Below are 17,387 nucleotides of genomic sequence, written 5' to 3'. Positions count from 1 at the left end.
ACTTTCCTAATTTTCTGTTAGTCAGGACTGTACAGGATCCCCCAGAGGACTGCGGCACTGGCACTACCTGACAGCAAGACACTGCAAGAGGCACAGCCAACTGGCTGTCATATTGAGAAGCATCTGCCATGCCAAGACCCTAGGCAAATAAAGAACACGTTTAAGAAAGATGTAGTGAAGTGTGTGCCAAGCTTTTCCAAGACAAAAATGGTTCCTTATATAGGACATACACAATGTGCTTGCTTCATTCACTTCTGCTGGATTTGGAGAGTGAACATGTCCTGCCAAGAGCATGTGGCAGTGGTCTCTCCTCCTTCATTTGTGCAATATTCTGCTATTTTAAGAAGTAGGTCAATTTTAAGTTCAGAAATAGCTTGGAAAATAGCGTGCTTCCTGTATTTCCTTTTTTTTAAATCAAATCAGGTTTTGTAGGGTTATTGTACTTCCCTGAAAAATGAAATTTTCAGATACCTCCAGGACTTGGTAGCGCCTTTTCCTCAAATCTTTGCCTGCCTCTGTCAGGGGAAGTTTCCATCAAGACGACATCGGGACATGGTTAACAAGTTAGACACACCAGGACCCCACTGCAGTGGATGAAGCAAAAAGAAAGTATCTAATCCTTAAGCTGCCCTGAAGCTCCTCTGACTCTACCTAAGAGGACTAAGCTGCTCTCCACACATTTTTCATTCCTGTGTCAGGGCGCCATGAGGGCTGGCTGCCCAATGGGAGGGATCCAGGAGCAGAGGGTGGTCGTGGGTCTGGCAGGGCCATGCCCTCCTTGACCAGGGCCCGTCTCACAGCACCCAGTGAGGGAGCAGGGATGGGACGGGGAAAGGGAGCGGGGCAAGCCCAGAGCCTCATGACTACCCAGTAGGGCCACAGTGATGGGGCAGGTCCAAAAAGCCTACCCTTTGAAGGACTGAGAAATTGCACTAAGAAAGTGTGGCTACTGTTTCCTCCTCTCCATTTTCTGCTTCAGCAAAGAAAATTGGAAAGCAACAGGAGAGAGCATGCAAAAACTGCAGACACTCTGAAGGAGAAAATACATTTCAGGAGCAGGTGCTGCCAAAACAGTTTAGCTGTTGGCGACTGCCAGCAAGCTGCAAGTTTGAAATAGGCAGCAGTAGCCGGTATTGGTAGCGGTCCAAATTCCAAAACCCCAGTTTCTCTATGGGGGTACCATACAACCTCTTAGGAGGTATTATTCTCAAATGCTGCAGGGCATACTGAAAAATGAATCTTTTATAGGGAGGCATTTTATCAGCAACACTTTAAGCACGGCTGCACTTGTAATACTTTAGCATATTCTGCAAGCCTGGCTTTTAAATGCCAGCATTTCTCTTTGGCATTCACGATGGGCTTAACCAACTCTGATGCTGACTGAGTTTATGACAAATAAAGGCAGGGTCACAATTTTTTCATAGTCTGTGAGGCAATTCCAAGAATCTCAAAAGTTAAGGAAGTGGTGACAACTTAATGTTTTAACTTCATATCTGACCAGACTCTCTTAAGGATGCAATATGGGGCACTGGGATGACGGAAACATGAACAAAAAGATAGGTCTGAGAAAAAACTGGATGATGTGACCATGTCTAAAGAAGGTTATTCTTCAAGCATTACAGTGATATGATATTGTAGTCTCAAAGGTTTGGGAGAATATATGTTGAAGTATGAAGATTCACTTTCAGACTAGCTGAATTTAAGGATGATACAAGAAAAGGAAGCACTATTAAAAGAAGACCGTTGACTGCTTCCCAGATGAGGGAACATTTTCCTACACAATGAGATGGGATTATTTTGATTCAATTTTCCTTAATCCAAGCAATGTACTGACAGGCTGTTACACATAATTATGCTTCTGGCCTCGCATAGTCCTATAATATACTCTTATGCCACTAACCACAGTTTCGGAGATTGAAAAGAGTAATTAGTGAGCTGTACTTAAAGATGAAATAATGAAGAAGCAATTTTTCTTCTTTTTTAAACATTTATTTACAAGTTCCATATGTTTCATTCCAATAATTTGGAGGTAACATTATTCATACCTGCAACTTTTAGAGAAAAAAAGTAACTTTGTCACTAAAAACAAAGTGTCTCCATTGCTTAGAGTTAAAAAAAAATCCAGACAGACATACAAAAGAACTCATTAACAACATGAAAAAATGTGACTGGCTTCTGTGCCTGGAGAGGTGTTAGAGAAAGGAGGTGAAGGCAAGCAGCAGGCCACCGCAGGGCTTAAAAAATTCAAGTTGTCATCAAATTAAGCTTTGTTTTAAAAAAGCACATGATGGATCCCAACTATTGTAAGCTTGCTGGGACTTGTATTTTATCCTTTGGTCATAACAAAATTAAACAAGGCAAGTTCAAGAACCCTCGTATCTGGTAAATAGTTGGGTTCTCATAAGGAATAGGACAACTTATATAGCCTTTATGTAGAACTTGATCTCAGTGGACTAGACCCAGCAAAAATGCTAAAATTCTCTCCATAGCTAGGGCATGAGACACTACTCAGAGTAGGCAGAGAAGAAACACCAGTAAAATTTTAAGATAAATAATTGGTAGGGGGAGATATAGCTACCATATATTGAAATAACACTATTAAGTTGATAAAATAATGGGTATTTTTTCACTGTAATTGAAGTCCTTCCGTTATATTTAATTTTTTCATTATTTTAATTTTAATGGAGCTACTAAGATTTCCCTTTCAGGTTCTGGCTGAGCATAAGACACTGAGGTTATTCATACAACTTTTGCCATCTAAAATTCTGGTCTAAGATAGTTACGGTCACTGGCAAGAGAGAGACCTCTTCAAATCATTTTCATTCTCCCTATTTTTCATGTTGACTATACAAGGAACCTGGAGAATTATCTTTGAGATAACAGAAAGAGTTCTTCACTAAATAATGTATAAGCCTCACACAAACAATATCTATATAAGTGTACCAAAAAGTACTTTTTTCATGTACTTTTTATTTGCTCTTAGATGAAATCTCTTTTTAGTACAGAAGACTTTTCACCAAAAAAGTGATTCAGTGTTAATTAGGAATAGAGAGAACTATGAACAAATCCTTCCAAACTTGATTTCCTCATAACTTCCTAACAAGTAACTTCCAATACAGAGTAAATCCACATCACTGGTCATTGCGTTCTGCCTCAAGTTATATCAGAGACAAAAATATTTTAAAGCACTGAAAATCCCAGAGGAACAAACTAAAGAAATCAAACAGAATAAAAAAGTAGCTGATAATAATACAATATTTGCTCTCACATTTGGAGAATATTCAGTGAAACCATTCAAGAATCAATGCAGTTTTATCTCACAAAGATGATGCTCTTCCCTGCAATAGCCCTTCACTAAGATCGCTGTAACATGTTAACATATGCAGTTTCCAAGCCTCAGGAAACTCATTCCACAGTGTTGGGTTCTGTTTTGCTACCAGACATCTTTTTTTCTGCCTTGAAAGGCCTCAGGTATCTATAGGTACCTGAAGGCTACGATGTCAGAGAAGGAGGTATCTGATTTATGTTAATGAGCAGCTTTAAAACACAGAATTTTGATTCAGTACCAATGGGAGACGAATTTGAAACACAAGATCTGAGTCCATAAACACATTCAACTTAGATTCTCAAAGAAAAAAAAAGGAAGAAAATAACCCAAAACCCCAAGGATTAGAAATAATGTATTCCAAAGAAACTCTGAGAATTTCCTTGTCTCACGCAGAGTAGCATGCAAATTATATTCAGCAAGTCTCCCCCCAAGTGGGGAAACTGATCACAAAACCAAAGAATAATGATGCCATTTCAGCTTCCCTTCCTCCTGATTTAAGCTGCAATCCTTCTCCAGGTGAGAACATACTCCTGCGCACTGAAAAAAATCATGCTCTCAGGGTTCAGAAAGAAATTCCTTTTCCTACATGGCCGATGGCTTTGTTCTGGCAACACAGTTTAACTCTACATCATATTTCTTGATAGCAATGATGTACATCTTCCCTCCCAGTCACACAGATGCCAGCCTCTCTTCTCTCAGACACTGGGTTCCCTTTGGCCCTATACAGAGTGACACGTTGGTTACTCCATAGTCTCACAGAGGTGATTTCCTTCCGTCTTGCTCCTGACATAACATATTCTTGATGAGAAATGCCATAATATTTGTTATGCATGTTCAAAAAACCAGAAATGTCCCCAAAGCTAAATAAATCCTGGACATTGATCACCAAAAAAAAAAGGTAGGATTCTGCTCAGTAGCCATATGGTTAAGTTTTTGCATACACATGAAAATTTCTGGCCATCCAGACATAAGTAAAAAAAAGCTAATTCTGTGGTCCCAAAGAAAAAGAAAAGGGTAAGGAAAAGAGAAAAGGAAAAAATATTTATTTTGGTCAATAACCAAACACTGTAATGTCAATAGGACAAGGTATGCTCCTACTTGCAGCTTTCCTGTTAATGAAGACTAAATGCGACGTAGACCATGATACTGTGAAGACCTTACCCCTGAAGAGATACATAAGCAGCACGGATAGGATCCTGATGAGTAATTCTGCATACAAGTAAATAAATTCCATCACATATAAGGAAGCTGGTGTCAATATTTTATTTTTATGATCTCAAAGCATTACATGTATGACCTAAATCTCCCCAGATTCATACAGTGTTTAACAAGTATAAAGAGCCAGAATTCTCTTTTCTTCATCCTGCCTGCTTGAGCCTAAAACATTTGTTGGATTGACACATCAAGAAAATTAAATGATCAGTCCTACTCCAAATTGTAAATAAATAGGTACATTTGTTGCCTACTTTTGATGTGGAGCTCTTGTGTGTTCTGCCTCACAAACATCAGATTTCCAACTGAAGGAAAGCATGACAGGTCTAATGACATCAATGGAGCTTTTTCAACTTTTGTTGACAGACCTATAGGTTCAAAACTGTGACTAGCATGATACACATAGAAACAAATACTTATGACAATCTATCATTCTTTTTTGCCAAGGACAGTCTGTCTTCTGTCAAAATAGGCTAGTAGGAATACTTCTGGCCATATTGTCCTCTTCAATACTGTTATACAACTATGAACACTTTTGTAATGGGTGCTTTTTGCCATTTTACTTGTGGTTAAAGACAATAGTTTTCCACATGCTGATGTTCAAAATTTTTACTCTGAAACATCACTATTCCTTACAGTTCTGGCTTAGCTCATTTTTGGGTACAGACTACAATACGCCAAGTAGACATGAGCCAAAAACGTTGTCTAAAATGCACAAATTCCATTGTACCACTTCTGTGTAGAGCATTTGCTCTTGTTGGCCTGCTCTGGAAAGCACTGGGAGGCACTCCGTACAGTACACAGAGTGCCTTGGCAAAGAAACCACGTGCTGTCAATGGATGCAACAAAACTGTGTATTTATACAATATTATGACATAGCCCTGCTGTTTTAGCCTACACAATCAAAGACACATCAGAGAAAACAGAAGGGCATTCCTTGTTACCCTCCATTCTGGGTTTACCATTCCTTTTAGCAGACAGATTCCCCAAATTCAGGTTCATGCTTTTCACTCTAAGAGGTTTACATGATGAACCAGCTGTCAATAGACTCCTAAAGTGGATTGCAGCTCACATGTCACTGAGGTAGCTGAGGAGGTAGAGTTGTTCCTATCACTCCTAGAAAGATTAAAGACCAAATATTTGAAGCTGCTTTTACTTTTGTGTTTTCTAAGCAGCAGAGAAAATAAATTACATAAGACCACAAGAGTGGGTGGAGAAGTCACTGCAAAATATTTACCTACTCTGTTCAAGGAAGTATTGTATTAATCCAGGATTAGACTTCTTACAATAAATTCATCAATAGCATAGCGCTTTCTCCTCAAACAGCAAGTGCAATGCCCTGCCAGACATACCAGTTCAATATAACTGCCAGCACGGCCATCCGAGAGAAACACTTTCATACTCCACCATTGCCAGAGCTTCACTTCAGGCAAGGGAGTCCTTACAAAAACTCTGCTCAAGGATACCAGGGACTGAATGGCAGATGGACTGTGTCTACCGTCCTTACCAACTAGCATGGAAAAGGGAGTACTTCAGAAAGTGTGACCAAAACCTTCAGCCTTTCACAGCTGCTTCCGAATTATGCTAATTCACAGACAGTACTGAGTCAGTATCTTCTGCTGCACTTCTGAAAATCGTGAGTTGCTGTAACTGCCAATCTGTTTTCTATCTCACCCTGCCCAAAGAAATCATATGAAACGTGTGCAAAGGGGGAAAAAAAAAAAGAAATCTAAGTACATTAATTCTGAACCTACCCAGTTCTGACAGACCTGGCTCCAGCTCACTGTGCTGTCCTTGACTTAGCTCCGACCTGCTGTGGACAGAGCTCTGCGTGGTCTCTGACTTCTGCTGGTCCATTAGCACAATTATTGCAGGCTGCCCCTGCAGTCCCATTAGTACCTATCAAGCAGAGAATTGCTTGCTTGGTCACTGTCTGTAAGCATTTTGGTGACTCATTTATCAGCTTTTGCTATATTTCAGAGAGTAAATCACTTGAGCTCCTTACAAATAGCAGGTTTTAAAAAAAGCCATATGATTTGCCAGACTACAGACTGTGACCCTATACTTTTTTTAATTCACTGGCTAATTTCTTCCATCTGCATTAATCCATTTTTCCATCAACTACATTCAATTTAACATGAACTTCAGTTCTTAAATGTATGACCACCACTACCCTGGAAATTTTTGTTGTGGCTGAGGAATGATTTCCAGTGCTTCTAACACAAGAGGACAAACCACTCTGATGCTAATTAATTCTAATGGGAGAGTCATTTAAAGTGTTGGGCAGACTGAAACACATCTCTATCACCAAGCAGAACTATGCTCTAAAACATCTGCTCCTAACAGTAAGCTATGAAAAAATAAAGAACGGAAGGAAAGGTTTCTTTCCGTACCCCTTGCAGGGTGGGATTGTTTTATTTTTTGAGGGATCATGGCCTTCCATGTTTTTATCTTGTTAACATGTATTATTTTTGTTTGGAAGATCAAGCTGCAAGTACTCACTAGTGCAAGGCATACAGGGTAAGCAAGGAGTGCCACTAACTCGGCTGGCTCGCTTCAAGGTTTGGGACTGACAGTTTCGTACTCTTTTGTTAACTGCAGCTTTGGGTGGAGTTAGGATTTTTTATCATAACTGAGGACTGATTGCATCAGAGTCTGGCTTACAACCACGGCATTAACTTGCTTTTATCTATTTCACTCCATATCTCACTACACCCTGCTCTCACTCAGTTTTTCACGCTGTGTTTCAGCTTCACCCAGTGTCCCTCTGTAGCCACATGGAAGGGTTTCCATTCATCCTTCTCACGACTCCTACTGTCTCTGCATTTTATTGATACCTCTCCTTCCAGATGCTTCTCCTTCCACTTGTGTCTCAGAGTCCTCTCTCCTCCCTCCATGCTCAGCAGCAGCTCTCCAGTAGTCTGGGCAGAGGCTGAGGCAGTATTTTGGGGCAAATGCTCAGTATGAACTAAGCTACCCAAGCTCTCACCTGACTGCCCTGACTGCTAGGAAAGACAGCAGCCTGCAAACCCTTCCTCTCCTCATCCTTCAGGCCCTTATATTTTCAACAAAATAATAGTCACTGGAAGAAGCAGCAAGAGGAGAAGATAAACAAAACAATGCTGATTACCAAGAAATTTACTTAGAAAATAGAACACCTGGGTTACAGTTGCTGTTTCAATTGAAGTTTCATTATTTATTTAGAGTGATAAATTGAGAGAGAAAAAAAAAAAAAAAAAGAGTGCCTTGGAGCCTGGTGGCCCATACTCAAGAGTTAGGAGGTGTGTGTTTGCTATCCCTCAGAGCAGAGTGGAGATTGTACATCCACCTCCTACAGGACATTTACAGTAAGGGAGCCGCACTGGCATTACTTCTTTTTTGATTGGACTGTGAAACCAAGCTGCCCTTGTCCTGGTCTCTCTCCTCCTATGCTCTGCAAAGTTCATGGGCTCCTGCCCTACCTCAGGCTCACCGAGGTTCAAGCCTTAAAGCCAAATGGTCCAAACTTACCGTCAAACATCAGATTCCTCTCCATGACTCCCTTTCTCAACTATTTTTGGCTGCACTTTCAGGTTTTGTCTTGCTCTATCCTTCAGCCGCAGGGTCTGGGCCCATGGAAGAGTTGCCATTTTATCATGCAGGCCATTTACCGCCCAACAGCCGCGCCACAGTGACTGCCTACCCACATGTCCACCTGATGTAGCAATACATGTGAGGGCCATGGATTTCCAATGCTTTGTTTTCCTTCTCCCCAGTCACTGTCAGCAAAGACTCAATTGTTCTTCCCCACATAAAACTTTTGCACACCCACATGGCAGAAAATTGGGGACAAAACTGAATTCTTATTAATTAGTATAATTTGACCACCTGCTAGTGCAAAGTTCTGATTCCCACAAATTGTTTAGTATGTCAGAGCTGCCACCCACACATAGGCACATCGGCCAGGAGCAAAGCACACACAGTTTTTCAAAGAAAAAGCTTCATTGAGGGATACTGAATGACTGAGTTATTTATTTGCTTCGTCTTACACTAATAGCTACTCCTCACGTCAGCTATTTAAGCCCCATGCATGCCCTCCTGCTCAACTGTGACTGCCTCTGTGCAACACATTTCTTTTCAAAGTCTGGCTGGTTGGCTTAACCCTTCAATCTTATAATGTAAAAAAATCATTGCTGACATTCAGAGCCTTCCCCTGTTTAAACAGACATTTACATGAGGAAACAACTGTCCAACCCCCAAAGAGGATTGAACCTTGTGTGTTACATCTTTCCACAATTGGCCTAAGAGGTCTAATGAAGACGAACCCCGCATAACCATATTATTAACCATTAGGAAGCGAGCAGCTGCTTGCAAAATTCAACAGTTTTGTGCAATGTCACAGCAACTCAGCTGAAACATTTGATCTTTGGAGGTTGGTACACTGCAAGTTTTTCAATGAGTGCCGAGTTCAGTTCTTAGCCTGACAGAGGGAAAAGTGCGAAGCAATTAATTAGTACCCCCTAATTCTTTCAATAGAGCACTTAGAAACAAAAATTAATAGTGGTGGATTTTTGTTTCTCAAAATGTCCTGTCAGAATCAAAAAGCATTTGAGTGGCTACATGGGAGTGCTATGGTTTTCGTCGGCCGATGACAGAACATAAATTGGAGTACATGACCAATGTGAGATACTGTGAATAATTACAAGAAATAAGCACTGAGATGATGAATAGTACACAGCAACAGATAAATTAAATAACTGAATATAGGGAAATTTTTCATGAGTGAGGTCCGTATCTGTATGTTTCATTAACAGCAAAAACTAAGTTAAAATCAGTCTTTCGCTGAACACACATCTTTAGCTCAAATGAAGCCAAACACTCTCCTTAAGTCACGCCATACAACCACATTTCTGTCTTCCTTCCATTACCACTCCAAGATACCTTTTTCCAGGAAATGGGGAACAGCGAGTTAGAAGGGGGCAGCAGAACTTTCCAATAACTTATTTATTTGCCTATTGTGTGTAACGTTGTCTTTCTGTTATACTTCCTACCATTCAAGTTAAAGGTTTGCTAGAGCTGCTTATAGTTTCTTTTGAGTTCTTCAGGTTTTGAATGGTATTTTGTGACGTAGTAGGGGCAACAGCAGGGAGCTGTAATCTGAGCTAGGACAGTCTCAGCAGTCCCATGCCCCTACACAGTTTGCTCATGACAAGCTGTGTTGCGGCCACGTGCTTCCACGTTAGCAACAAACGCTTGAGAGAGTATATTCAAAACCAAATGAACCAAACTAAATCAATTAGTAAAGTCATGACTTTAAAACTTCTTTAATATTATTTGTTCACTGCAGTGTCATAGCATTTAAAGATCCTCACGTGGAATCAAAACTCAGAAACATTCACTACAGATAAGAAATGGAAAGAAAGCCGGAAGTGTCACCATTCGGGCAGCAAGCAAGATCATCAGAAGCCACATGAGAATGATGAATGTGGCAGTTTGCTGTGAAGTCATCTATCTGTCCTGGACTCTTCTCTAATGTTTGTGTGACTGACATGAAAAATCAGAATGGTTCCTACACAAACATGCAATTATGATGTGAAAATGACCGCTTTCCCTGTTTGGCTGTTGAACATAAGATGATCCCATTTTATTCTAATAGCCAAAAATCAAAATTAGTCTTAGGAAACACAAAAAATGTGTTTTGAATGTTTTTGACTTCTTTTTTACTCAGTCTTTTTCCCCTGTCTGAAGAAGCTTTTAAATTGTCACATAAATTTTACTTATCTAGACAGTAACTATGTCTTCTTGACATCTAATTCTAAGTCTCATAAATGTCCTTTAAAAGTAGCAATGCATCAACATAATTAAAAATCAAAATTGAGATTTATAATCCCTCACTGCTAAAGGGATAACTTCACTTTCATATTGACTTCTCACTATACAATAGCTTATCCTCTCCCAGCTTCTCCAATTAACAGGAAATACAATTGCAATCTTTCTGTTGTACTGCTGCAAACCGAGAATTCAATAGTTATTTTTAACTCACTGACCTTCTGATTGCAAACCAATCTCCCCACCGATCCTGGGACCACAGATTCAGGGCAAAGGAAGAGTTGGATTTGGTTGATTGTTTTTACTTTTTCTTACATAAGTGAGCATTACGTAAGTGAAACTGAGAGACAGGAGAAATGCTGAGAGAAATAGTTTTGCTTGATGAAACACAAATTCAAGCAGATTCCAAAAAATATGTTCTTTTTTGTTATCTCAGAGATGAATCTTCTTAATGAGGCACAAAGATTAAAGAAACATACTTTCAAGGACTATCATATTAAATGACCAGCAAATTCCAGGGCCAAATTCATCCAAATATAACTTCAGTGGAGTAACGCTAGGGCTTGGTTTCATCACCTTCCTTTCACAGTCTAATTTCTCGTGAAAAGTTCACGACATAATGAATGCACGACTGCCAACCTTTTTTTTTTCCTAAGAAGATAATGTCATTATCTGACCACCTAAAGGAGGTACAGCCAGCAATTACATCAAAGAAAGAAACGGACCAAAAGGCAATATGAAATTAATGCCACAGGGTCTAGTTACTCTATTACCACTCTCTTCCACCACCTTCCACCACTTTTGTATTCCAATGAATGCCCTTCTTTTTTCAGTAACATAGTTTTAAATAGCAACAAAAAGTAATTTGCTACATGGGATTAAGAATTACTATTCATCTCATTTCTATAGATGGCCTTTGAGGCTCACTAACTCCTAAGCGGAAAACAGCTGACTTCACCTCCTTCCTGTGGATCACAAAGGAGGATTTCAGATTTGGTTGATATAAAGCCATGCCATTAGGCTTTTCCCATGGAAGGAGCACTGATGCTGATGAGACCAAAGAAACTGAGGGGCCTTTTTTGTGGCCATATCCTGTATGTGCAGAGACATGTTGGAAGGAAGTAGCCTGTGCTTTTGGAGGTGTCAGGGATGACCTGAGGAGCACTGCCCATGCAGCCACAGAGCAGCGTGAAATCTTCCCACAAGGGCTCAGGAAGGTGGCTTGGACCAATGTCTATCGACTGCAAAAGCCACTTTCATGTAACTGTAGTGAAAAAGAGCCATTGTTTAAAGGCTGAGGAGAATGAGAGAAGTGCAAAATCAAAATCCAGACTTCACTGTCATTTTGCACTAGTTTAAAATCTGTATTTCCGATAGACCAAACTACACTGCATAATGCAGTTCAGCGTAGATGGACACCTAGGCCAGATGCTTCCCCGCTGAATGCCACTGGAGCTCATTCGCAGTCCAATTCCCAGACACGCGCCTGCATTTCCCGCAGCGAGCAGGACTGAAGGAAGTATGTCGCTCACGAGAAGGTTGGCAGGCTTATTTCAGGGGGAAGGATGCTCTGGGAAGACAAAGTCATTGGACTGCCCACTGTGGATGGTCCAGACCTCCTCACGCAGAGCCCGGGGAGCCTAAGGCAATGCAGTAAAAAGATGGAGTCAGAAGGTACTGTTCTTCAATACGCGAGGTAAACGAGAAGGCACTTTGACAGGCAGGCAGCCCGAGACAATACGCACATGAACCACAAAATACCTGCAGGATTGCACTGCAGTCAAATGGAAATGTTCAGTCCAAAATAGGGTGGACATCTATCTCCCTGGGAAAAGAGCCCCGGTTAGCTCAAGAACATTTTCTTAAAGGTAGTTTTAGCAACCAAGATAAATCCCCTGTTCTGTTAAATAGATTCTTTGGAAAGACTTGTCTCAGCGTACATTTGAACAATTTAGAGAACCTGGGAATCTTGTCCCTGAAAGATAATTCAACAATTTAAGTTAAGTAGATGCATTAAAACAAACCATACAGACATGCCAATTTAGTGAACCTCTTTACAGAAAAAAAAAAAGGATTTGGTCTCCCCTTTATTTAATCATTAGTGGTTTTCTTTGCAAGCAAAAGAACAATTTACATTAAAAGCTAATTCTCTTTCTAATGAAACTAACCAAGCAACTCATGAGTCTGCAAAGGTTTATCCATGTTTTTATCTGCATTCTGTTGAGTAGTCCCAATGATTTAAGGGTAATTACTCATACTAGAGGGGTCACAGAGATCACATCATTATTTTAACTGCACCTAATGTACACTGGCTAAAATACATGCTAAGAAGAGCCAGGTAAGATTCATCTCCTCGCAAAAAAAATCAATATGGAGGAACAACAGAGGTAAAGATCAACAAGGAGAAATTTCAGGAGATCCTTTCCTGAGCCCTAATGTATTATTATAGATATAAGATTGGATATACATTTGTCTGTAAGGGAGTATAGGGATGGCTCTTCCCTAAATCACGCACAGTGACTACAGTTTCCTCAACAGGAAAATGGTGTTATCAAAAGACCTGAAGCTATTGCCTGCACTTGCAGGAAGGTGGGCTCACCCATGCTCCAGTATTTTTCATCTCTGACACCTGTGACCATGATTTCCAAACTGTGGTTCATAGGTTCACAGTAAGTTGCGCACCACCGGTACACAAATTCCTGTCACCCGTTGGAAAATAACAGGAAGACATTTAGCCAGAAGGGTGAGAGCTGGCCCATAAGAACACAATCATGGGTTTTGTTCCTGTACCAGGATTGTTAACAGGACAGTAAATAGCACTGGTAAAAACAGCTGTAGCAAGACATATATGTGAATTCGCAAAAGAAAAACCTTATCTCCAGATGCACTCAGTCCTTCCCTTCCCCTGCCTGCCTCTCATCCTCACATATACGTTGTACTTAACATGCTCTTTCAAAACAAGATGACATTAACTCACTGCCGCCACACGCTGAACTGAAGAACTTTTACAAGATTTGATTCTGTTGGTAAAACTCTTAGTCAACATAACAAATCCTCAAATACTCCAAAAATCACTTCTAAAGGATTTATATTGCTTTTGTGGTCAAGCTGTCAATTTGATTCTTTTTTTTAATATTTGGAAAGCATAGCTATAATGATTTCCAGTTCTCAGTCTGATGGAAATACGTTCAGATGCACATAAAACCTTGACTTGGTTTGCTGTAGACTTATAGGACACACTTACACTGTAGATAAGTAAGGGGTGCAGCAAAGCTCATCCAGCTAGGCTGGCTCCCCCTTGCCCAGATCAGGGAACTCACCAAAATGCCCCAAACCTCCTTTGCTCCCAGTATAAGCAAATTTCCTTCTAAATGAGATGCAGGGGCACAGGACAGACCTCAGCCCTGCCCAGCAATTCAGGGATGTGACCACTGTGCCCAGAACTGTGGAGAGCCCCCAAGACTGCACCTCCCACCCAACCCAAACAGCCGTGGAGAACCACATGAAGAGGAGGGAGGGAGGGAGAAAAATAAAAAGAAAATTCTGTTCTTTGGATGCAAATTCTAGCTGACTACAGGTAAGACTTACCCAGGATTCTGATCTGCATTACACTTCTGATCCACTTTAGTTAAGCAATTAAATAAATTGTATTTTTATGTTTATTTAATTTTAATTAATTTTTTAAAATAATCTGATTTAAACATTAAACTGCTTTGAAAACTACCATGTTTTTTTCCTGACTTGTTGCAGTGCAACAAGAGCCTCCAGCTTCAGGTTCTGGAAATTGTGCTGGCATTCCATTTCACCACTGCAGTGTAAGCCATCTTGCTCAATGCAGACTTTCCCAGGCAGCATTTCAAGGCCTGTGCTCTGCAGGAGCTCAGATTAGGTACAGAATTGCTCTCACTTTAGGCTCTGTCAAGTCATCTCTACAAATTCTCAAAACTACCCGAAAAGGTTGACAGTCCACCCTGGCTGCTTTCCACACACTGCGGTTGCTGCTGCTGCAAAGCTTGCTCCATCCTGCTACCAAAGGGTTTTAACAAAGTGAACGTGTGAACAAGAAAGGTTTAAAAAGCCACCTGCAATATTTTGGTGTCTATAAAATATTTCTAAACACTTACAAATTGAATTGTTGATGTTGTATCTGTCTCAACAGGAAAGACTAACACCCCCATCCCCAAACCTGCACCTTTCCTGATGCGGGAGAAGATACACAAGGAGCACACATTCTTTGTACACTTGATATGTGGTGTGTCAACTGTCAGAGTTGTGGTATTAGTGCCATTTTAGTGTTGCCAGTCTTAGCCATAGTGATTCAGCTTATGGCCTTACGATGTATTTTTCTGAAAGAGATGAGGGGTGAAGCATGAAAACTGCTTTATCTCTGTGTGTTTTATGACACTTGGTACACCAAGTAGGGAAGAAAAGCCATGTGTCTGATCCTGAAAACACAGCAAAATTGGCACACGGCTGCTATGAAAGCTGAGATTCGTTCAGAAATCCAGTGATCCACAACCCCCCCATGGCAATTAACACTGCTCTGATGTCCCATTAAGCTTCCTGTTCTCCATGTGGGAGAAACAACATTCACTTACTTAATGAACATACATGTCTGCTCTGCAAGGAGATAAAAATTAATTTGGATTAGGAGGAAAAATATTCTGTTTGTCCTTTTTCTTTACCTTCCCTGCATGGGGACAGAAGTGAAATCCTTCCCCAGAGCAATGCAGCCATCCTCCCCTATTGCTGGTTTTTCACACGGGGTCTGTGGCTCTCCGAGACTCACTACCATGCCAGGATACTCTTTTAACAGCCGCAGGTCATTGCAACTTCTGATCACCGGTTTGGCTGCCGCCTTTGCAGATAAACTGGTTTGATGTAAAGATGTCTGATTCAGCTCCATCTCTTGTTGTCTAGATATTGTACTGTCATCTTTGTTATCCAAGTGCATCTGTCCCTGGGGGGTGTTCTCCTAAAGAAAGTGAAAACAAAAATATTAGGACTAAATTGAATTGACTCAATGTTTACTTCAGTATAAACGTGTTAAAAATTCCAAGCAGAAGATTTTTTGTGCTCCTTTGGATATTTCTCTTGTTGGTTTATTTCCACTAGGAATAATTCCAACATTTCAAACCTCTCTGCAACTTCAAAATTAGCCGTTATAAAATACACAGATAGATGGGTCTTCTACTTTTTCCATGTCTACCATGATTTTCTCCCATAAATTTCCCAGAAACTTGCACTGGCCTATCCCACAGAATAAGCCAAAATCATCTCCGCATCGGAGGTGCAACAGCCACTGGTGCAGAACACCTTCCCGGCTTATAACAGCACTGTCACCATCACGACACGACTTTTCTCCAGCGGCTGTGGTGCCCCCCGCCCCCACCAAAGCCACCACTCTCCTCCCAGCCCACAGGCTCCCTCAGAAAGCCACAGTCACCCTGAAGCTCTACCACAGCTGATGGCCCCTCGTTAAGCAGAACAGGTACTCAAGTTTTATGAAGACAACGTGCCATTTCAGCAGTTGCCAGCAGTATTTATGAAATGTGAATCAAACCTTGATGAAAATTAGGTTCTATTATATGATTATTAATGGTGATTATAATAAAACTTAGTGCATAACAGTCAAAAAGCTTTTATACTCTCATCATTAAAATTCAGCATGAAAGTTATAAAAAACACTTCAGAATCCCACAAAGTGCACAAATCAGACACGAACACTGAGTTAAAAGATCAGCCCGTCTTAAACGCACACTGTGGAGTCTAATCACAGGAATATTTCAGCATAAAGTGCTGAAGCCACCGCAGAGGACAGCATGAGCTCAGGAAATGGGTCCGTCAGCCTCCAACGTCCCCACAGCGGGGGAGAGCAGCCTTTCCAGAGCACATACCTGCTCCTCCCTGCAGAGACCTCAGCACAGGACACACACCGGTAGACCTGCAGGGCTGTGGGGCAAAAATAGCACAGTAATAAGAAATAGCGTCTGCTTCAGTCCCAGCAGGAAAAATCCCTAGAAACAGAAATAACAAAAAGCTAATGATGATTTTGTGCAGCTTTGAGCTCCCATGGCCTTGCACACTAGAAGGGAATGGAGGCTCCTGGAAGGAAAGACTGAACATACAAGTCACGGCAAATGCAGATCTTGGCTCCAAGCAAAGGCAGGCTTGCTAGCCAAATCTAAATCAGCATTTCCTTCTCCAGTCCTGCATTTATTTTTCTTTCTATTCCCAATGCCCTTAGTTCTGATATCCTAGACTTCTGCTCCTGTCCTTACAAGTAGATTGACCAATTTGACTCTTCCCATCATTACACAGTAGCTGGATTACTGTGTCTGGTCCTGGTCCCCACAATTCAAAAAAGATGTGGACAGACTGGAGGGATTCCAAAGGAGGACCACAAAGATGATCACAGGGCTGGAGAACCTGCCCTGTGAGGAAGGAGTGAAGGAGTTAGGTCTTTTCTCCCTGGAGAAGAGAAGCCTCAGGGATGACCTCATCACAGTATCCCAGTACTTAAAGGGGGCCTACAAAGAGGACAGAGGCTCTGTCTTCACAAGGAGCCACATGGAGAAGACAAGGGGCAACAGGAACAAGTTGCAGCAGGAGAGTTTCACCTCGATATAAGAAAGAAACTTTTCACAGTGAGAACAATCATGCACTGGATGATTGAACAACCTCCTCAGGAGCGTGGTAGAGTCCTCATCACTGGAGGTTTTCAAGACATGGCCAGAGTGATAGATATCTCATCTACGCTCCCTTTCCCATGAAAGGTTGGACCAGATGGTCTTTCAAGGTCCCTTCCAACCTGAGCTGCTCTATGAGTCTATGATTAGCAGCCTGGAAAACATCAGCATTTGCTTACGTGCTCTTTCTTGGTTTTCTTGAAAGGGAGAAAAAAAGAAAAGGAAGGTAGGAAGAGTGTGGTGAATTACTGAAAGAAAGAAGGTGGCAGCTATTGGCTTCACAGGGCTCCCATTTTTTAACATGGCTGGCATACATCAAGAATCACTGAAGATACTTCAGTTTTCAATGG

At 41.1% G+C, this 17,387-nt stretch overlaps 1 protein-coding gene across 1 annotated transcript in view; it reads right to left on the bottom strand.

Moving 5' to 3' along the window:
* OCA2 (oculocutaneous albinism II) overlaps positions 1–15,302 on the bottom strand; it is a 180,867-nt gene extending 165,565 nt beyond the window's left edge. The window contains exon 1 of the mRNA XM_009331292.1: positions 15,034–15,302. Within this exon, the coding sequence (XP_009329567.1) occupies positions 15,034–15,302 (269 nt within the window). The remainder of the gene's footprint in view (positions 1–15,033) is intronic.
* Positions 15,303–17,387: the final 2,085 nt, after the last annotated feature.

Source organism: Pygoscelis adeliae, unplaced genomic scaffold (assembly GCF_000699105.1).
Source record: "Pygoscelis adeliae isolate BGI_AS28 unplaced genomic scaffold, ASM69910v1 Scaffold149, whole genome shotgun sequence".
In the NCBI taxonomy this organism is placed as follows: domain Eukaryota; kingdom Metazoa; phylum Chordata; class Aves; order Sphenisciformes; family Spheniscidae; genus Pygoscelis; species Pygoscelis adeliae.
This window is presented reverse-complemented; position numbering and strand designations above follow the sequence as displayed.